Source organism: Garra rufa, chromosome 7, assembly GCF_049309525.1.
Source record: "Garra rufa chromosome 7, GarRuf1.0, whole genome shotgun sequence".
Taxonomy (NCBI): Eukaryota; Metazoa; Chordata; class Actinopteri; order Cypriniformes; family Cyprinidae; genus Garra; species Garra rufa.
The window spans coordinates 43,702,078-43,725,547 of NC_133367.1; the positions used below are offsets into that span (position 1 = coordinate 43,702,078).

A 23,470-nucleotide genomic window follows, 5' to 3' on the forward strand; every position below is an offset into this window, starting at 1 on the left:
TTCTAACATGATTAGCCAGTTGCTAGCATGCTAGCATGATTCTAACATGATTAGCAAGTTGCTAGCATGATTCTAACATGATTAGCCAGTTGCTAGCATGATTCTAACATGATTAGCCAGTTGCTAGCATGCTAACATGATTAGCCAGTTGCTAGCATGCTAACATGATTCTAACATGATTAGCAAGTAGCTAACATGATTCTAACATGATTAGCAAGTTGCTAGCATGATTCTAACATGATTAGCCAGTTGCTAGCATGCTAGCATGATTCTAACATGATAAGCAAGTTGCTAGCATGATTCTAACATGATTAGCCAGTTGCTAGCATGCTAGCATGATTCTAACATGATTAGCAAGTTGCTAGCATGATTAGCCAGTTGCTAGCATGATTCTAACATGATTAGCCAGTTGCTAACATGCTAACATGATTAGCCAGTTGCTAGCATGCTAACATGATTCTAACATGATTAGCAAGTAGCTAACATGATTCTAACATGATTAGCAAGTTGCTAGCATGATTCTAACATGATTAGCCAGTTGCTAGCATGCTAGCATGATTCTAACATGATAAGCAAGTTGCTAGCATGATTCTAACATGATTAGCCAGTTGCTAGCATGCTAGCATGATTCTAACATGATTAACAAGTTGCTAGCATGATTCTAACATGATTAACAAGTTGCTAGCATGATTCTAACATGATTAACAAGTTGCTAGCATGATTCTAACATGATTAACAAGTTGCTAGTCTGTTGCTAGCATTGCTAAAATGACTAACAAGTCACTAGCATGATTAGCATGTTGTTAGCCTGTTTCTAGTATGATTAACAAGATGTCAGCATGTCTTTAGCACAATTAGCAAGTTGCTAGCATGACTCTAACATGATTAGCAAGTTGCTAGCATGATTCTAACATGATTAGCAAGTTGCTAGCATGCTAGTATGATTCTAACATGATTAGCAAGTTGCTAGCATGATTCTAACATGATTAACAAGTTGCTAGCATGATTCTAACATGATTAGCCAGTTGCTAGCATGCTAGCATGATTCTAACATGATTAGCAAGTTGCTAGCATGATTCTAACATGATTAACAAGTTGCTAGCATGATTCTAACATGATTAGCCAGTTGCTAGCATGCTAGCATGATTCTAACATGATTAGCAAGTTGCTAGCATGCTAGCATGATTCTAACATGATTAGCCAGTTGCTAGCATGATTCTAACATGATTAGCCAGTTGCTAGCATGATTCTAACATGATTAGCCAGTTGCTAGCATGATTCTAACATGATTAGCAAGTTTTCTAACATGATTAGCAAGTTGCTAGCATGATTCTAACATGATTAACAAGTTGCTAGTCTGTTGCTAGCATTGCTAAAATGACTTACAAGTCACTAGCATGATTAGCATGTTGTTAGCCTGTTTCTAACATGATTAACAAGATGTCAGCATGTCTTTAGCACAATTAGCAAGTTGCTAGCATGATTCTAACATAATTAGCCAGTTGCTAGCATGCTAGCATGATTCTAACATGATTAGCAAGTTGCTAGCATGATTCTAACATGATTAGCAAGTTGCTAGTCTGTTGCTAGCATTTCTAAAATGACTAACAAGTCACTAGCATGATTAGCATGTTGTTAGCCTGTTTCTAGCATGGTTAACAAGATGTCAGCATGTCTTTAGCACGATTAGCAAGTTGCTAGCATGATTCTAACACGATTAACAAGTTGCTAGCATGATTCTAGTTGCTGGGCATGGATAGATGTATAATTTTAAAGGCCGTTTTCTCAACAGTTTTTTCTCTTACACTGAGCCACACGTCTCCACTTCAGTAACACTTACAACAAACTTTACAGTTTTATTACTTACTTTTTTATCGCCTTAAATAGAATGTTATATAGAATAAGTTACATCCAATTGTTCAACTCCTGGCACGTCAAAGTAAAATGTGCACATCTATGATACCAGAAACTCGCATTTACACTAAGAAAAATGAAACTGAAACTCCTTTATAAAATGGTCTAAAATGGTTTGCATTTTCACTTTAACCGGAGCGAACTAATCTCATGGATTCACGAGCACTGCATTATCATAGAAGCCAGCCGGGCTCACGTTTCTGAAACCAGCTCCAAGATAAACGTGTCTGCGCTCTTTGCGCCAAGGCTCTGCGTTTCATCACTGCCGTCGAGAGTGGCATCTCGGAGGCTGTCGTTACAGAAGTTAATTAAGAAAGAGATCAAACAGGCAGGCTGTCAGCCGCCCCCCTCCGACTCAAACGTGGCCGGACGCCAAACACCAGGAATATGGAGAAGTTTAATCAGACTCAAACCAGTTGAGACATGCTTGACATGGCCTCTACTAAGTTTATTCAAGGTGACGCAGGGAGCACTTCTGTCCAAAAATGGAGGTATTCCAGTGTTGATGGTTGCACTATGATTCTAACAAGTCCTCAAACTGGTCCTTGTGTTTTTGTCACCCCCTCACGGAAACTTGCAAACAAAGGACACAAAAGGCTTCACCTCCTAAACGAGTGTGAACTTCCTGGGAGACCTGTGTGATCTCAACAATAGTGGCATTTTACATTGAAAACAAGCTTTGAGACGCTATACTGTGACGGTCTAACAGGCAGCGCTGTGTCTCTAGAGAGTGTCTGAGGGGGAAAAGCAGCTGTTGTGTCCATCAACACGACTCCTGTGGAGTTCAGCTCTTCTCTTTTACTTGATCAAACAAAATAGCGCTCCAAAAACAAAAACAAAGTCGATAAATGGCAACAGCTGGCGATGGACTCGTCTTGACCTGACGTGAACTTGAAGTATGCAGACTACTAGCTTTGAGAAGATAACAAGAATCATTCATTAAAAACAAGAATGGTTGGATTGCGTCAAAGTTCACTTAAAAATTGGCAGAATTAAAGAAAAATATATTTGAAATATCATTTAATTCTTATGCATTGCAATCATGCAAGCATGCAGTCGAAACCAAAATCTATTCAGACGCATACAACATTGTGAAAATGGTAATAAAATTTGACGAGAGCTCAAGAGAACAAATTCATCTTGATGATCACAAATGAATTACAGTCAAAGCAAAATTTATTCAGACACCTTCAAAAGTTTATTCGCTATGGTTTAGAAAACGGTAATAAAATATGATGAGAACTCAAAGCAAATTGATCTTGATGGAAGGGTATGTAGCAAATAGGGTTGAAAATTTCGAGACAATTTCGAAAAACACTTGGAAGATTCCAAAAAATCCTGGAAAGTTTCCAAAATTTCTGGAATGTTTCTGAAATTTACTGGAAATGTTCCACCTTTTTGCAACCCTAGTAACAAAACACGGTCCGGTCAAAGTGTCAAATCAATTTTTTGGTCCCAAATGTCTATCAGTTTTTACTGGTAGTCCACTGTCTGAAGAATTTTTGGGTATAATATGTCACAGTTTACTTTATTTTGCTATCCTCGCTTAACTATAGCGTCCTGCAACAAAAAATCTAAAATTATATCTGGTGTCTGAATCATTTTTGGTTTGATTTTGATTAAATTAATCTAAAATTTTAATAAAGAACTTTATAAATTAAAGAATATTATGTTTAATATTATTAAAACTGAATTTAGGCTGATTTTATTAAATATTGCGGCTGAACGGGACTTTTTTTTTTTTTGCATCACAATAAACCAAAAAATGCAATGGTCCTCAATGCAAAATAGAATTTCTTTTATCTTTTGATTTTGGGTAAATAAAATAGCTAAAGCATGTTCACTGTAAGCCCCAACTGATCAATTCAAGTTGTTTGCTCTTTAAAATAATACATTTATAGCAAATTGAAACTGTGAGAAGTTTTAAGTGACTATGAAATGCCTTAAATATAAATGTGTGAAAGTCTACCAGCCAGAGCCAAACTACTGCAAACTACAGAACAAAAACACGCATAAAAACTCCGAACTAGTCAGATAAAATTACAATATTAGCTCTTACGTCTGCTCATTCATAATTTATGAGCCATTGTTTTCGCTTTTCTCCTGTTTGGAGTGACGTTTACAAAGACCATGAAGTAAATGATTATGATAATACGATCAAGACCACAAAACGAATGAGAAATTCAAACATGGATTTCAGTGAAACACAACACCTGAGAAATAACTGAATACACAAATAGCACTGATAACCACAGAGTCACACCTTCACGTTGCATAGCGGGGGATATTTCTTTCCCAGACTGTCTGCGATTAGCATATGAAAGACAGGAGATGGATCCCCTTCGTCCCTGAGATCAAGCAGTGCCCTCAAGTACCTGTGAAATGTCTCTACCCTCCACCCTTTTATCTTTAAAGTCTTCATGCAAATGCTGCAGGTCCTTCAATGGGCCCCCGAGGCCGTCCCTCCCACCAACAATGACCAAAGCCATCTCTATCAGTCAAAAACTCCCAAAGTTTCCAATTGGAATTTCTGTTACATTCTAAAAAATTAAAGTTCTTTATTGGAATCTTCAGTTCGATTTAGAACCTTTAACATCTATGGAACCACTAAAGGTTCTTTAGATGAATAAAATGTTCTTCACACTCTTCTGTGGCTTCCATGCCAAGGATCCTAATGGAAGTTTGTATATGATTCCGACATACACTCTTAAAAATAAAGGTGCTTTAAAGGGTTCTTCAAGCGATGCCATGGAAGAACCATTTTTTGGCTCCACAAAGAACCATTCAGTCAGAGGTTCTCTATAAAACATATCTTTCTTACCTTTTTATAATCTTTCGCAAAAAGAAACTTTTGTGAAACAGAAAGGTTCTTCAGATGTTGAGGATGTTCTTTATGGAACCATTTAGACAAAAAAGGTTCTTCGATGGCTTCGTGAAACACCTTTATTTTTAAGAAAGCAAAGCTCGAGTTGAACTATTATAGTTCCCATTAACGTAAATGTCCTTGTAGGACATCAAAAGGACTTTTAAGAAATCGTACTGGATTTAAAAGTAACAAGTTGAACTTTAAAAAAACAACAACACATCCAGTAGGACCTTGATCTGGATTTGATTGGCTCCAAATAAGGTTAGAAGCTCTTGTTTTTCACAAAAGATGTCTCATGGGTTCAATTAATCAGGACATACAAACTCTCGAGCTATGGGCCACTCCACAGAACATCATGTACCATTTTTATGGTCCTCAAAAGAGAAGCTTCAGGTCTAACATCTTACGACTCCCCAAAACTCCCTCAAGATAAACTCCAGCTCAGACCATGCATATTTCATTAAAGGCCACACAGATGGGATTGTTCACTCTTGGAGGAGCTTGCAGAGGAACCAATAAGTCGTCAAGTAAAACTAAACATTTCAGATGAAGACATCTCACACACTGGACTATAATATATATATCATACTTTGACTTGTACACTCTTAAAAACAAAGATGCTTTAAAAGGTTCTTCAAGCGACATTTTTGGTTCCAGAAAGAACCATCTCTTTCTTACCTTTTTTTATAACCTGAAAGGTTTTTTATGGAACCATTTAGACAAAAAAAGGACCTTCCATGGCATCGTGAAGCACTTTTATTTTTAAGAGTGTACTCCATATCCTATTTTTGCTATTATTTGAATTTCAACGGCTTCTACAATGCTGCATTGCAGTGGATATTTAAATAAACTTGGACTTGACTTGACCCAAGCAAAGCCTAATTAATATTCAAGTTGTCCAAGTTGGTGCAATTGATATTCAGCTCGTGTTTTACCTAAATGATAGACGTGCCTCATGAAGTTCACTTGGGCGCCTACAAATATGCACTGCATGCGCCCTATCAAGTTTAGATAAAAAGACAAACCCGTTTCTCCTTTCTTGGTCTACTGTTATGCAAACTTTATTTTACAGGCCTCCTCTGCCCTTACTGTACTTGGGATTTCTAGAAAAGGAGAGCGGATTGATTCATTCATATAAATGAGTATCCTTTAAATCACTGGTAACATATTGGAACACTTTTTTTCTTTCTGGGCTTTTAAGCGTTTGCGAACACAACGATTGGAAAGTTTGCGTAAACTCAAACGCTTCGCTTTGGCTAATAGTTCTAGACGCACATCAATGTCTAAACTAGTTATGCATTGGGAAAAGAAGGGGGAAAGAAGTGGATATGAAGTTTCCGAACCTGGCAAATGCTACAAACATGCTGTACTGTGTAACAAAAATGCACGCTCATGTAGAGATGGATGGATTCTTACCTTCGGCGATCAGAGCAAACGCTAGGAAAACACTCTCGGCGTTTGTAAGTTTGCGCTCGTTTCTTCTCGTCCATAAACCCATGGTCGAAGTCGAAAAACGCGACTGGTATAAATTAAAGGCTTAAAAGTTCATGTATGTACAAATACTGCAATTGTAGGTTGTGGTATAAACGCTAAAATCCAGTTTCTTGGTCTTCCCCAAAGCGAGTCTTCCAGGAGTTGATGCTCGTTAGTTTGGAGCTGTGGGTTTGGTTGGATGTGTCAGGCGCTCCATGCTGAATTCACCAGAAATCTCCTCGAAATGGAGACAAAGAGCCCCTCTGAGCGTGTGCTTCTGCCAGTGCTGGGGGTTTGTATGAGCGCAGGAGTCGTGTTTCTCTCTCCGGTGGGAGTGGATGGGTGGGTGGGCTCTACGGGGCTGCAGGAAGGTAAGTGGAGACCAGGGACACCAGTCATTTGGAGTAGCTTTCGCTCAGTTCAAATGACCTCATTTATCTAGCTTATATTCGCCATGATTTAAAATAGCTCTATAAGTAGCACAGTTGTTCAAAAGAATAGCAACTGGGCTCAAATGTCATTTGTTCTTCATCTCGCCTGCCCTCTGTTGGCCAGATTCAGCGGTTTGATGCGGACGTCGTGCACTCTCAGCTTCACGTGCACCCGCAGCTCCATGTGACGTCAGGTGCGCTCTCTGAATTTCAAAGTGATTTTTTGGGAAAGACGTGGAATTCTATTTGTGACCCTGGACCACAAAACCAGTCTTAAGTAGCACGGGTATATTTGTAGCAATAGCCTAAAACACATTGTATGGGTCAAAATGATCGATTTTTCTTTTATGCCAAAAATCATTTGCATATTAAGTAAAGATCATGTTCCATGAAGATGTTTTGTACATTCTCTACCATAAATATATAAAAACTTGATTTTTGATTAGTAATATGCATTGCTAAGAATTTCATTTGGACAACTTTAAAGGTGATTTTCTCAATATTTAGATTTTTTTTCCCCCACCCTCAGATTCCAGGTTTTCAAATAGTTGTATCTCAGCCAAACATTGACCTATTTTAACAAACAATATATCAATGGAAAGTTTATTTACTCCGCTTTCAGGTGACGTAAGAATCTCAATTTCGACAAATTTACACTTATACGTATATGTATATTTGATGTGCCTTTTTTATACAGACAATCAAAAAATATTGAATTGTAAAGAACAACACATTATACATTTGTTTATTTTATTAGGACAATTCCATATACATAAGAAAAAGTGGGCTCAGTGTAAACCAAATTTCTCTCATTTTATTAATGACTTTAAATTGTATGTAAATCTCTAGGAACAAACAAAAAAAAACAAAAAAAGCACTGAAAACATGTAATGCTCTAAAAACATTTAAATTTATGTAATTTATTTCTTTCTTTTTTCTATTTTGTTTCTTTTTTTTTTCTCTGGCAGCTAATGCTAATATGATATGAATTTGTAATACCTCTTGTTCATGTGGCATTGAATTAATAATATTATTTTTGTAATTTTACCCCACATCTTTTGGCACTGTAGTTATGTTAAAAAGTTATGGTATAATTCCTCGTGTTTATCAAAGAAAAAATCATTTTAATTTGCATTTTGAAAGTTTTTGCATATTTTAATTAATGTGAATAACGAAGCTTTTGTTATTAATCTATTTATATTACTAGTTAAGTTTCACATGCATAAGTGTAAATTTACTAACTAAAAACCAGTTTCACAGTGTTTTGTAAAGAATTGGAAAACTATTTCTGTACTATTCAACATAGGACTAATAGAAAAGCAATCAAAACGGTCTGTTTGTGTTCTGTCTTCAAAATCTTTGAGTAATGTAAAGTTCCCTGACTTTATAATATCTGTTGTTTTTGTCTGTATCTGTTGTTTAAAGCATAAAAAGCAAAAACAACAAAAAAAATATGTAATTTTGTTTTCAGCCTTACAAATGTGACCCATATTTTCGACCTCAAAGGTGTTATTTTTTTATTATGAAAATCCAAAACTATTATCTGTTGAATAAGATGTTAACTTTCTTATATTGAATGCAAACTTTTTTATTCACAAAAATGGCTTAAATCTCCTCTGTCTTTTTCCATTTTTCTTGCTGAACTTGATTATCTTGTTTCATCTCTTAGACTTCGAAATAACAAAAAGAGGGCAAATAACAAAAAATTGTGTTGCATTATGACAACTTTTCTAAAGGGATGTAGTTTATTTTTATACTTTTCTTTTCTGTATGGATAACACCATAATTTGATGTACGCACATCCAAAATATTATTTTTCTGTTTTTATCTTTCGGATTGTTCCTTGTAGGAATTTATCAGTGTCTAATTTCCCCGTTCTTGAATGTTTTTTACAAGTTTTGCAATAATAATAAAAGAAAAGACATTGTAATTTTGAGTAGAAGAAATAATTCTAAACTTTGTTTAAAGGTTTTTATGGTTGATTTTCATTTATATATGAATTCTCTCCAATTCATTGATAGTAAAAACAATTTGAAGATACAATTGTATTTGCTAAAGAGTTAAAGTTGACTGGAAAGTGAAATTATATACACTGTCATTTGGAAAATTGACATTTGGTTGTATTTATCTGTATTTTTGTCCAATTGTAGTTTTTGTATATTTATATCTAAAATGTAAATGGCAAACCTGTTTATTTATTTATTTATCTAATTTGTCTTGTTATAATTGTAAGTTTTGTGGTAGTTTGTAAAAAAAAAACTATTCATTGTAAATTTGTGGAACATCTCTAAAATACCTTTAACTTTACCTAGTTTTTATAAACAGGCTTTAATTAGTTGGTTCCTTAAATATAATTATATTTTTCTCCACATAGTTGTTTTAACAATAAAAATATAAGATATAAAAATAAATCTCTTTTTTATAAAAAAAAATATATATATATACTTTTAGATGATCATGGTGCCCTTTTCACTAAAGAACAATGTATGCAAGAATTTTCTTTTCTAGTTTCTCCAAGAGAATATGCCATTGTTTTTGGTGCAGTTCCTGACTGCTATACCTTTAGTCAAGTCTGGCTCTATATGTTCTTTAGATTTCAGTATTTTTGACAACACTTACTTATTTGTTGACCCAACATGTCAAACAAAGACATTCGTTCAATTATCAACAGATCTCAGATTTCTTTACCTGCTTGTGTGAGTTCTCGGAGTAATATATTTAGTGATATAGAATGGAAAGATTTTTGGCTTCTTAAAGGAGTAGTTCACTTCCAGAACAAAAATTCATGTCTTTCTTTCTTTGGTGGTAAAGAAATTATGTTTTCTGAGGAAAACATTTCAGGATTTCTCTCCATATAGTGGACTTCTATGGTGCCCCCGAGTTTGAACTTCTAAAATGCTGTTTAAATGCAGCTTCAAATGCCTCTAAACGATCTCAGCTTAGGAAGAAGGGTCTTATCTAGTGAAACGATTGATTATTTTATTATTATTATTATTTTTTTAAATTTACAATTTAAAAAAATAGTTTTTTGAAGGAAAACATTTTAGGATTTCTCTCCATATAGTGGACTTCTATGGTGCCCCCGAGTTTGAACTTCTAAAATGCAGTTTAAATGCAGCTTCAAAGGGCTCTAAACGATCTCAGCTTAGGAAGAAGGGTCTTATCTAGTGAAACGATTGATTCTTTTTTTAATTATTATTATTTTTTTTATTTATTTACAATTTAAAAAAAATAGTTTTTTGAGGAAAACATTTCAGGATTTCTCTCCATATAGTGGACTTCTATGGTGCCCCCGAGTTTGAACTTCCAAAATGCAGTTTAAATGCAGCTTCAAAGGGCTCTAAACGATCCCAGCCGAGGAAGAAGGGCCTTATCTAGCGAAACAATCTGTTATTTTCTAAAAAATGTTTTTACAATTCATATACTTTTTAACCTCAAACACTTGTCTAGCTCTGCGTAAACTCTGTGTATTCCCGTTCAAGAAGGGATATATCGGAAAAAATCCCATCTGATTTTCTCCTCCAACTTCAAAATCATCCTACATCGCTGCAGAAGTCCCGACCCAGTGTTTACAAAGTCAACATGCAAAGAAGATCAAACGCCGTTTACGAAAAAAGGTAAAACAGCGATAGGACGATTTTGAAGTTGGAGGAGAATATTTGAGTTTACGCAGAGCTAGACAAGATGAGTGTTTGAGGTTAAAAAGTATATAAATTGTCTTTTTTTTAAATAACCAATCGTTTCACTAGATAAGACCCTTTTTTCCTCGGCTGGGATCGTTTAGAGCCCTTTGACGCTGCATTTTGGAAGTTCAAACTCAGGGGCACCATAGAAGTCCACTATATGGAGAGAAATCCTAAAATGTTTTCCTCAACAAAAAAAAAGTTTCTTTACGAAGAAGGTGTTTGTAGAATGTTAATAATGTTTGGATTTCATTTTCGGGTGAACTGTCCCTTCTAGTATTTGTAAAGTGTTTTAACGCCGGAATAGTGTAAACAACAGGCGTAACCACAGCAAAAGTTGTGCGTTTTAAAATATAAAAACCCTCAATGATTCAGCTCCTCAGTACTTGAGCGAGCTCTTGTCCCTCACGCTGCATTCTCAAAAACTGTAGCAATTTGATAATACCTAGAATATCAAAATCAACTGCGGGCGGCAGATCATTTTCTTATTTAGCGCCTAAACTCTATCTAACACTGTTCGGTCAGTTTAAATCTAGATTAAAGACACATCTCTTTAACCTGGCTTACACATAAAACATTAACACATTTCTAAAATCCAAATCCATTAAAGGATTGTAAGGCTGCATTAATTAGGTCAACCGGAAGGGTAATATCAGGTAAAATGGGCCACTTAAGGTTTGTGTGCCATATTTCATTAAAAGTGAACAGTCAATGACTGCAAAGAATTTCAAACTGTTGCCATAACAGTTCATGACATTTAGCAAATATTTTTTATTGGACTGAGGTCGCCAAGGGGTGAGGGGCAATGCCTTATTTTAAGACCAGGCCAGAAAAAAGCAGGGTGAGTGGCCTGACATATCCAATCTTACTCCTCAATAATAAGGTTGATAAATCAATAAAAAAAAAAACAAATGCACATATAGAAATAACGATTCATAGTCTTGATGGCATCTGTGAGATAAAATGCTGATTTAGCTAAATAATCTAGATTTTTATATTTTAGGGACCGTCCCAATTTACCTGAATCAGTGTTGTTTTTGACAACCATCTTAGATTTAGTCTTAGTCTTAGTCTTTTGGACTAAAATGGTTATTAGTTTTAGTCAAATTTTAGTCACTTCTATATGTGATAGTTTTAGTCCAATTTTAGTCGACGAAAAGTCAAGAAGGTTTTAGTCTAGTTTTAGTCGACGAAAAGTCAAAAAGGTTTTAGTCTAGTTTTAGTCAAAAAAAGGGGAAAAAGTAGTCTTTTAACAAATTAATGTAGGTCAGTAAGTATTTTGCTGTTGGGTAGTGTCACTTATAAGTTCTGAAAATAGCAGATCTATAGTTCAACACAATGTGAGCTTCCGGATCGACTATTTTCACCAATAATTACAATAATGAAGGAATGTTTTAGAACATAAAAGACAAACAAGGATGGAATGCTAAGATCGGCTTGCCATACTGGTATAGCAAAGAGCATTTAATGCTAAAACGGCTTGCCATAGCGGCAGGTACTTTTTTCGGTTTTAATTGGCATGCACAATAAGCGGAAATGTCATGCATTTTAAACGTCTGACGGACCACCCACTAACATTTTCGTCTATTCTCGTCTCGTCAACGAAAACTCACACACGTCTCGTCATGTTTTAGTCATCAACGAGCCATTTTTATCTCGTCATCGTCTCGTTTTCGTCATGGAAAAAAGTGGCGTCAACGAAATGATTTCGTCATCGTCATCGTTGACGAAAACAACACTGACCTGAATGTGTTGGGATAAAACGAGCCGTTAATTTCAGGTAAAATGGGCCACCTTCTGAGTAGCGTTTAGGCAGAAATTCTAGTGGTTCCTCTGATTAAATATTATTAATATATTGTATTATTGCATTTGTGACACACCCTTTTTACATTTTACCTTCTAAATACTAAAATTTTGATATAGAAGTGATATTAGTTGAAGTAGCCAAATGTTAAACTATTTATTACAGACAGCATAAAAACAAAGGATCAGAAAGGGAAAAAAAAGGGTCAGAAAGGAACATTAAGGAGATAGAAAGGATGTCTGCTAGGGATGGGGCAAAAAATACAATCGGAGGGTAGGGGAGAGAATGAGAGGAGCATTGGCTGAATATAGGGAGACAGTCGAGAGAGGCCTAAACGTAAATGTATGTTTTCTCAGTGGTGTGAAACTGATGTTTTAATATAATTACACTGCTACATTATAAAATGAAATATAATTAAATGTGTTTTATCAGAAATGTCTCTATTTCACTTTGCATATTGACTGGCCCATTTTACCTGAACACTGCTATCTCAAAAAATGTGGGGCACCAAATGTTTAAAAAACCTGTAGGACCTGAGCAATTATATTTTACTACATCAATTCAACACAAAAATATTAAAAACAGTCCTTATTAATCATAATCATGGTTTTTTTGTTAGTGTCCCCAGCAGTTGACCAATAAGTGGCCCAATTTACCTGATATCACCCTACTCGTTGCACCGTAAGTAGAATGGCATCTAAGCTAATATTAGTCTGTTTCATTCTTATTCCGAGGTCCAGATCAGATGGTCACTGCAGTCCCCCGGATCCAGTCTGTACCCAGCCAAGATGGTGGATCAGCCCCTAGAGATGACCTCTACAGCCCTGAATGTTGACTGGATGAGCCCCAGAGACGGATCATCAGTGGAGACCTCGTCACCCAGGTGCAAGACCATGGGAACCTGATGAGTCCTCTCCAATCTGACATTGGTACAAACTGCAGGTTTGGTCTGGCCAGAGGAGAACTGGCCCCCCGATTGAGCCTGGTTTTTCCCAAGTTTATTTTTTTTCTCCATTTCTGTCACCTGTGGAGTTTTGGTTCCTTGCCGCTGTCGCCTCTGGCTTGCTAAGTTGGGGACACTTACCTTCCAGCGATATCGTATACTATTTGAACTGAACTGGATGAGGACATCACTGAAATCAATGATGAACTGCCTTTAATTGAAAATGTATTGTTTGCAATACTGCACTATGGACACACTATCGTCCTGTTTAATGTGAAGTTGCTTTGACACAACCTGTATTGTTAAAAGCGTTATATAGAGGTGACCTGACTTAAAACAAAAATGCAGTTTAAACATTGGCCAAAACACCATCTTTATTTTTTAGCTCAGCTGTCACAGAATAGAACCCATCATTGGCTTATCAAAGACAGCACCGGATAAGTCTATGCTGCCTCTAAAAATTGTGAGATGAAGGTATGTCAGTAGAAACAATGTGACACAATCTCAGGATTTAGACGTGCCAGAGGCAGCACTTTTCACTTTTCAGTGCTATCTGGGACAAAGCCAATGTTTGGAGAAGTCCTGCATACAGTGCCTTGCGAAAGTATTCATACTCCTTTTTTTTTTTTTTGGTACATTTTGTTTTGTTGCAGCCTTATGCTAAACTGCTTTAAATTACTTTTTTTCCCACGTCAATCTACATCTCATACACCATAATGACAAAGCACAAAACAGGTTTGTAACAACTTTGCAAATTTATTAGAAATAAAAAACTGAAAAGATCCCGTTGCATAAGTATTCACACCCTTTTCTGGGACACTGGAAATGTAGCTCAGGAGCATTCATATTGCTTCTAGATGTTACTACAGTTGGAGTGGAGTTAAACTGTGGCAAATTCATTTGAATGAGTCTGATTTAGAAAGGCACACACCTCTCAGAAAAGGTCTTACAGCTGAAAATGCATATCAGAGCCAAAACCAAGATAACTGCCTGTAGAGCTCAGTGACAGACTTGCGTTAAGGCAATGATCTAGGGAAGAGTTCAGAAACAAATCTGCTGCATTGAAGGTTGACAGAAGCATTATCCATAATGGAAGACGACTGGAACAACTAGGACTCTAGAAAATGTCTGCCAGCCCCCATCCAAGCTGACAGAGCTTGAGAGGTGAAAAGGTGAGGCAAAGAATGGCAGATCATTGCCAAATGCAGATGTGCAAAGCTCGTCACATCATACCCAAAAAGACTTGAGGCTGTAAAGGTGCTTCAACTATGTACTGAGTTAAGGGTATGAATACTTATGCAATGTACTTATTTCAGTGTTTTATTTTTAATAAATGTGTAAAATTTGCAAATCTGGTTTTTGCTTTGTCATTATTATGGTGTATGGAGTGTAAACTGATGTGGGGAAAAACTAATTTAAAGCAGTTTAACATAATGCTGCAACAAAACAAAATGGGGAAAAAATGAAGGGGTATGAATACTTTTGCAAGGCACTGTATGTCACCAGTGGGAAGTCTGTCATTTTTTACTGCCAGTCCATCCAGCATACTGTATGTTGTGATCTTTAAACTGGCAGGCTAGTGTCTACAGGCTTAATAACTTAACTAGCAAACCTCCATTTTTTTTTCATCATGGCTATGGTCCCACGATGATACCAAACCAGCGCTAACCAGCATAAACCAGCATCGTGGGAGTTTGTTCACTAGATCATTATATGAAACATTAAGCTAAGTTAGCACTTTTGGTGTGAGTTTGGTCTCACCATTGGGATTGTGGGAAGATTGAAAACAGACACTCCCGGTTCTACAACTTCACCCATGGGAGTGTCAAACCTGGTTGCCAAGGTTGATCCTGCTAATTTAGGTGGCTTACTAGACTCTAGTCTACACTTCCTAGGGTACCTTGAATTATTGGAGCCCAATTATTCACTTTCGTTCCAGTGAAACTGACAGTCAACTCCAGTCATCCACTCCCTTATTCTTGGCAAGAGAAAGCTCACTGTAGGCTCAGGCTATCCCAGACGTCACTCACCATGTGAAATCCTCATCATTTAACTACAGGTAGTGCTCAGGAAGGGTTTTTTCTTTTACTGAAAGCTTAAGCCTTTGTATTTCTACTGAAGGTAGCTTAAAAGCACAATCATAGAGTATAACAGTTATTCTGGGTTGCACTGAATGTTGGGGAGGAAGAGAAAACTTGGCTCCAATCTACTGTGTTAATATGAAGGAAGTTTCTGTACTTAATTTTCATAGTTGTTTTACCCAAATTTTGAATTAGGCATTGCATGGCTTAATGTTTGATAGATAGATATAGATAGATAACATGTTTCTAGCGTGTTTCCAGCATGATTACCAAATTGTTAGCATGTTTTAACATGATTTGCATGTTACTAGCATGTTGTAACATGATTCTAGCATGATTACCAAGCTGTTAGCATGTTTCTAGCATGATTAGAAAGTTGCTAGCACGTTTCTACTATGTTTCTAGCATGATTAACAAGTTGTAAGCATGTTTCTAGCATGGTTAGCAAGTTGCTAGCACGTTTTTAGAATGATTAGCAAGTTACTATCATGTTGCTAGCATTGATTAGCATGTTTGTACTGTGTTTCTAGCATGATTAGCAAGTTGCTAGCATGTTGTTAACATGATTCTAGCATGATTAACAAGTCGTTAGCATTTTTCTAGCATGATTACCAAGTTGCTAGCATGTTTCTACTATGTTTCTATCATGATTACCAAGTTGCTAGCACATTTTTAGCATGATTAACACGTTACTAGTGTTTCTAGCATGATTAGCAAGTTGCTAGCATGATTCTAGTATGATTAACAAGTTGCTAACATGATTACCAAGTTGCTAGCACGTTTTTAGAATGATTAGCAAGTTACTATAATGTTGCTAGCATTAACATGTTTCTACTGTGTTTCTAGCATGACTAACAATTTGCTAGCATGGTTCTAGTATGATTACCAAGTTACTAGCACGTTTTTAGCATAATTAGTAAGTTGCTACCATGTTTCTAGCATGATTAGAAAGTTGCTAGCATGTTTCTACTATGTTTCTACCATGATTAGCAAGTTGCTAGCATGTTGTTAACATGATTCTAGCATGATTAACAAGTCGTTAGCATTTTTCTTGCATGATTACCAAGTTGCTAGCATGTTTCTACTATGTTTCTATCATGATTACCAAGTTGCTAGCACATTTTTAGCATGATTAACACGTTACTAGTGTTTCTAGCATGATTAGCAAGTTGCTAGCATGATTCTAGTATGATTAACAAGTTGCTAACATGATTACCAAGTTGCTAGCACGTTTTTAGAATGATTAGCAAGTTACTATAATGTTGCTAGCATTAACATGTTTCTACTGTGTTTCTAGCATGACTAGCAATTTGCTAGCATTGTTCTAGTATGATTACCAAGTTACTAGCACGTTTTTAGCATAATTAGTAAGTTGCTACCATGTTTCTAGCATGATTAGAAAGTTGCTAGCATGTTTCTACTATGTTTCTAGCATGATTAGCAAGTTGCTAGCATGTTGTTAACATGATTCTAGCATGATTAACAAGTCGTTAGCATTTTTTTGCATGATTAGAAAGTTGCTAGCATGTTTCTACTATGTTTCTAGCATGATTAACAAGTTGTAAGCATGTTTCTAGCATGGTTAGCATGTTGCTAGCACGTTTTTAGAATGATTAGCAAGTTACTATCATGTTGCTAGCATTGATTAGCATGTTTCTACTATGTTTCTACCATGATTAGCAAGTTGCTAGCATGTTGTTAACATGATTCTAGCATGATTAACAAGTCGTTAGTATTTTTCTAGCATGATTACCAAGTTGCTAGCACATTTTTAGCATGATTAACAAGTTACTAGTGTTTCAATCATGATTAGCAAGTTGCTAGCATGATTCTAGTATGATTAACAAGTTGCTAACATGATTCTAGCATGATTACCAAGTTACTAGAACGTTTTTTGCATGATTAACAAGTTACTAGTGTTTCTATCATGATTAGCAAGTTGCTTGCATGTTTCTAGCATTATTAACAACAACAAGTTGCTAGCACGTTTTTAGAATGATTAGCAAGTTACTATCATGTTGCTAGCATTGATTAGCATGTTTGTACTGTGTTTCTAGCATGATTAGCAAGTTGCTAGCATGTTGTTAACATGATTCTAGCATGACTAACAAGTCGTTAGCATTTTTTAGCATGATTAGAAAGTTGCTAGCATGTTTCTACTATGTTTCTAGCATGATTAACAAGTTGTAAGCATGTTTCTAGCATGGTTAGCAAGTTGCTAGCACGTTTTTAGAATGATTAGCAAGTTACTATCATGTTGCTAGCATTGATTAGCATGTTTCTACTGTGTTTCTAGCATGATTAACAAGTTGCTAGCATGTTGTTAACATGATTCTAGCATGACTAACAAGTCGTTAGTATTTTTCTAGCATGATTACCAAGTTGCTAGCACATTTTTAGCATGATTAACAAGTTACTAGTGTTTCAATCATGATTAGCAAGTTGCTAGCATGATTCTAGTATGATTAACAAGTTGCTAACATGATTACCAAGTTGCTAGCACGTTTTTAGAATGATTAGCAAGTTACTATAATGTTGCTAGCATTAACATGTTTCTACTGTGTTTCTAGCATGACTAGCAATTTGCTAGCATGGTTCTAGTATGATTACCAAGTTGCTAGCACGTTTTTAGAATGATTAGCAAGTTACTATCTTGTTGCTAGCATTGATTAGCATGTTTCTACTGTGTTTCTCGTATGATTAGCAAGTTGCTAGCATGTTGTTAACATGATTCTAGCATGATTAACAAGTCGTTAGCATTTTTCTAGCATGATTACCAAGTTGCTAGCATGTTTCTACTATGTTTCTATCATGATTACCAAGTTGCTAGCACGTTTTTATCATGATCAACAAGTTACTAGTGTTTCAATCATGATTAGCAAGTTGCTAGCATGTTTCTAGCCCGATTAAATCGTTGCTGCCATGTTTCTAGCATTATTAACAAGTTGCTAACATGTTTTAGAATGATTAGCAAGTTACTATCATGTTGCTAGCATTGATTAGCATATTTCTACTGTTTCTAGCATGATTAACAAGTTGCTAACATGATTCTAGCATGATTACCAAGTTACTAGAACGTTTTTAGCATGATTAACAAGTTACTAGTGTTTCTATCATGATTAGCAAGTTGCTTGCATGTTTCTAGCATTATTAACAACAACAAGTTGCTAGCACGTTTTTAGAATGATTAGCAAGTTACTATCATGTTGCTAGCATTGATTAGCATGTTTGCACTGTGTTTCTAGCATGATTAGCAAGTTGCTAGCATGTTGTTAACATGATTCTAGCATGATTAACAAGTTGTAAGCATGTTTCTAGCATGGTTAGCAAGTTGCTAGCATGTTTCTACTGTTTCTAACATTATTAGCAAGTTATCATGTTGTTAGCATAAATAGCAAGTTGCTAGCATGTTTCTAGCATGATTATCAAGTTGTTAGCATGATTCTAACATGACACTAGCATTACTTGGAAGTGACTAGCATGTTTTTAGCATTATTAGTATGTTGCTAGTATGTTTCTAACATGATTAACATGTTATTAGCATGATTAGCAAGTTACTGGCACAATTCTGGAATGATTAGCATATTGCTAGCTTGAGATAGATGAGTTTGAATGTATTATAAATCTAGTTGATAGAAGGTGAGTTTGATTGAGTCTCAAGGGATTGTGGGAGTTTTGTCAGTTGAAATTTGAATTTTGTCAGTTGGAGTTTGAATAGTGTTGATCAGTTGAACATTCCCTCAATGTAAGTCTATGGGATTTTTCACAGTTTTAATCGTCATTTTTAGGAAAACCGTAAGTCCGATCAGTTAGAAAAGATCCAGCAACTGGAGTCAGATCAGACTGAAGATCTGGCCTGAGTTTGGAGTTTGGAGAGTTAAAGCTCTAGGAGGAGTTTTCTCAAGCCAACTTAATACAATATGTTTGCAAAATTAAATAACTATGTTACTATGTTGTTACTGTATTGAAACTTCTTAAACTACTTCATTACTTACTTGATTAAAACATAAACTGAAATATGAATGAACAAAACCTGGCTATACAGACCTAAAAAAGCAGCTAAATTACTAAAACTTTAAATTAAAATGAAAACATAAAATGTAAAAGACTAATTCAAACTATTAATAAAAACCCATACTAAAACAACACTATCTTTCCCACCCATTATTAGAGTGATTAAAGCTCAAGAGAAACAAATTCAATTAAAATGTATTTGAAATAAATAAATTAACACAAAATTACACAAAATATTGTTCCAAAGTGGTTTTACAGTTAACTTTGAAACCTCTAAATGAATAATGTTCAAAGAAATATTTGAAATAAATGTTTCCAAAAACCCTTTGACACTTTTACTTAGAATAGGGTGGATGTTAAATTTATACAATCTTGAGTTATTTCATTCGGAGATACTTGCCTGCTCCTCAGGCCGGTCTCAAGTGGCATTAAGATAATTGGTTATTGTCTCGCCACACCCATATGCCTCTAGTCTAATAATAAACCTTTGTCAGAGGAGCACCACAACTGTCTTCAATGGATTGTACTGTTGTTTACAGTTTTTCAGCTGATGAAACATCTTTCCAAAAACAATTTTTTAGACATTTTTTTTTTTGGCTTTCTCAAGTCAACTTAATAAAAACATTTTGAGCAGCAGATCAGAATATTAGAATGATTTCTGAAGGATCATGTGACTGGAGTAATGATGCTAAGAATTCAGCTTTGAAATCACAGGAATAAATTACATTTTAAAAATATATTAAAATAGAAACCGTTATTTTAAATAATAAGAATATTTAAATGTTTTACTGTTTGTTCTGTACTTCGGATCCAATAATGCAGGTTTGGTGAGCAGAAAAGACTTCTTTTAAAAGCTTCACTTCCATTCACAACTTTTCTCCCATGGCATCATGGGATAGTAAAGTGCCATCAAGGTACTTCTTGCCTATACTACACTTTTCATATGCTGTTTTTCATCTAACATAGTAAGGAAGTATGTTTATTTGGATACAGCCTTCTGCACTACCCTCTCAACTGTATCAGTTTTCATAATTGTATCCATTAGCTGATTATGCGGTTGCTTACAGACTTAAATATTGTGTCCAGTTATTAAACTAACATACATTTGTAAACTCAATGGCTGAACATGTAAATAATTACTGTATATGTATTCATTGTTACATTTCTATTTCACATTTCTTACCAGACATCCTGTGGTGAATGAAGCTAACAACAACAAATATCCGCAACAAATATTTTTAGACTTTTTTAAACCAAAATAGCTGAGTTTGACAAAAAAAATAAAAAAAATTAGCGTGTGTCTTTTGTCAGGTAGCATGTGTTATGCTGTCGAGCTCAACAGCGCCCCCCACATTTGTCCAGTGTAAATTTGAGGTGAAAAACAGAATTGCAGCGCGCCATAATTGAAAACGTGTCGGTTACGTATGGTAACCCTCATTCCCTGATGGAAGGAACAGAGTCTATAGCTGCATTTCCATTAGAGATTTGCGCAAAACTTTGGCGAGATTTTATAAATGTCGATTAAAAAGTATTGCGAAATGACAGCGTTTCCATTAACCGATGTATTTTTTTTAATCTCGTTTTTTTGTGGGATTTTGGCTATATTTAATCGAATGTGACCTGTAAATGCAGAAAAAAAAAATCCATTGCTGTTTTGCAAAATATTCCTTTTTTGAATTGCCAGAAAAACCACCTCATGCGAGCGTTAAAAATTTTGTGATATGTGGGAGTTTTTGCGCAATTGACGTGTTTCAATTAGGCGTATTTTTAATTCGCAATTTAAAGGGTAATAGAAATGCAGCTATTGTGTCAAATGTACGATACTAGGGGTCACTCTTGGGAGCCCAAACACCTCTGATATCTTGAGAAAAGGCCAATGAAATTGGGTGTGCAGATTTTGCTGGCCACGCCCCTGATATCCGGGTATAAATAGGCCAACGTGAGATCTGCTCACTTGTTCTGTTCCGAGGACCCGAGAAGTGTCTCAAGCTCACTCAGAGGCATTCCAGACTTGTGACAGAAGGACACAATGTCTCCGTTCCCTCCATCAGGGAATGAGAGAGCAGAGCAGAGCAGAGGTTGCTGCTTTGGAGGGGCAGGGGCACGACCTGGCATTACTGCCAGGTTTAGCCACAGGTGGTGCTCCTGGATCACCATAGTGAACATTGCCCTCCCCAGAGCCCGGAGAGCATAGTCAGTCACCAAGCACAGTTCCTGCAATAATACTGGGTCGGGAGCACCTTCCCTCAGATCTTTCAAAGCTGGGGAACAATAGTCCGTCAAAGACGGGGAAGAAGGGAAGAAAAGGGGGAAGGAAGAAAAGGAGAAAGGGAAGAAGAAAGAGAAAAAATGACGAAAAGAAAGGGTGAAATGTGACGTTGGAACATATTACTTCCTTAGAATGCACGCTACGATACATTTTCAGGTTTCTTTGTGCGTGAAAATCGCGCATTTATATTACACTGTTTCCTATTGCAGGCGCTCACCAAGACTGGGGTTCGAATCCAGATAAAGGCACCTTTTTGTATTGTTATTGTTATATTGTTAATTTCATTAAATAAATGCAATTTTTAAGGTTAATAAAATGTACATATGTACAATTCTTTCATGAAAAATAAAGAATGCCAATGGAACTGTGGTATTGTTGATGTTGTTGTTATTATTACTTATTATTTTGTAGTTGTTGTATTAATATTATTTATTCTGATTAAGCACAATATTATAGGTGAGGTGAGCGCTACCATCAGTCCTGTGTCATGCCAACAGTAAAGCATCCTGAGACCATTCATGTGTGGGGTTGCAATATTAGTTTTGTTTGTATGTTACATTCATTCAAGACACTTACAAATCTGTTATTTGTATTGAAAAAAGATAGTAATTAGAATAAAATAGAAAAAAAATAATAAAAAATTTTTAATTTACAATCATGCCAACAGAACAGTAATGAATTTTAAATAAATACAATTATATTAACTATTAAATAAGTTTTCAAACAACAATAAATTAAAAGGGAAATAAAATGAAAATAAAAACAGAAATCAAAAAGCAACAATTTCCCAGTTTGTTTTTGTTTTACAATTATTCCAACAATACAGTAATGCATATTAAATAAAATTAAATATTAAATAAGTTTTCAAACAACAATAAATTAAAATGAAAATAAAAGTAAAAGTAAAAAACAAAAAGCAATAATTTGCCAGTTTGTTTTTATTTTACAATTATTCCAACAATACAGTAATGAATATTAAATGAATCAAATTAAATATTAAATAAGTTTTCAAACAACAATAAATGAAAAGGAAAATAAAATGAAAATAAAAGTAAAAAACAAAAAGCAATAACTTTCCAGGTTGTTTTTATTTTATAATTATTCCAACAATACAGTAATGAATATTAAATAAACAAAATTAAATATGAATTAGGTATTCAAACAACAATAAATGAAAAGGCAAATTAAATGAAAATAAAAGTAAAAAACAAAAAGCAATAATTTGCCAGTTTGTTTTTATTTTGCAATTGTGCCAACAGAATGGTAATGAATATTAAACAAATCAAATTAAATATTGAATAATTTTTCAAACAACAATAAATGAAAAGGCAAATATGAAAATAAAAGTAATAAACAAAAAGCAATAACTTCCCAGTTTGTTTTTATTTTACAATTATTCCAACAATACAGTAATGAATATTAAATAAATAAAATTAAATATGAATTAGGTATTCAAACAACAATAAATGAAAAGGCAAATTAAATTAAAATAAAACTAAAAAACATAAAGCTATAATTTGCCAGTTTGTTTTTGTTTTGCAGTTGTGCCAACAGAATGGTAATGAATATTAAATAAATAAAATTATATAATAACTAGGTATTCAAAGAACAATAAATGAAAAGGGAAATAAAATGAAAATAAAAGTAAAAAACAAAAAATAATTAGCAAATTTGTTTTTATTTTGCAATTGTGCCAACAGAATGGTAATGAATATTAAATATATGAAATTAAATATTGAATAATTTTTCAAACAACAATAAATGAAAAAAGAAATAAAAACAAAAGTAATAAACAAAAAGCAATAACTTCCCAGTTTGTTTTTATTTTACAATTATTCCAACAATACAGTAATGAATATTAAATAAATAAAATGAAATATTAAATAAGTATTCAAACAAGTATTTTTGACCTCTGACACGCCCCCTGAGGATGTGTCATTCTTTCGTACACCTTCGGCTCGGTTCGGCAACTTGATTGACACCTGACTAGAA

The 23,470-nt window shown here is 34.9% G+C and overlaps 1 protein-coding gene across 1 annotated transcript in view; it reads right to left on the minus strand.

The window, feature by feature from the left end:
* The window catches only part of LOC141338393 (inactive tyrosine-protein kinase 7-like), a 42,267-nt gene extending 35,706 nt beyond the window's left edge, over positions 1-6,561 (minus strand). Inside the window, exon 1 of the mRNA XM_073843923.1 lies at positions 6,197-6,561. Coding sequence (XP_073700024.1) covers positions 6,197-6,278 — 82 coding nt within the window. The 5' untranslated portion in view covers positions 6,279-6,561. The remainder of the gene's footprint in view (positions 1-6,196) is intronic.
* Positions 6,562-23,470: the final 16,909 nt, after the last annotated feature.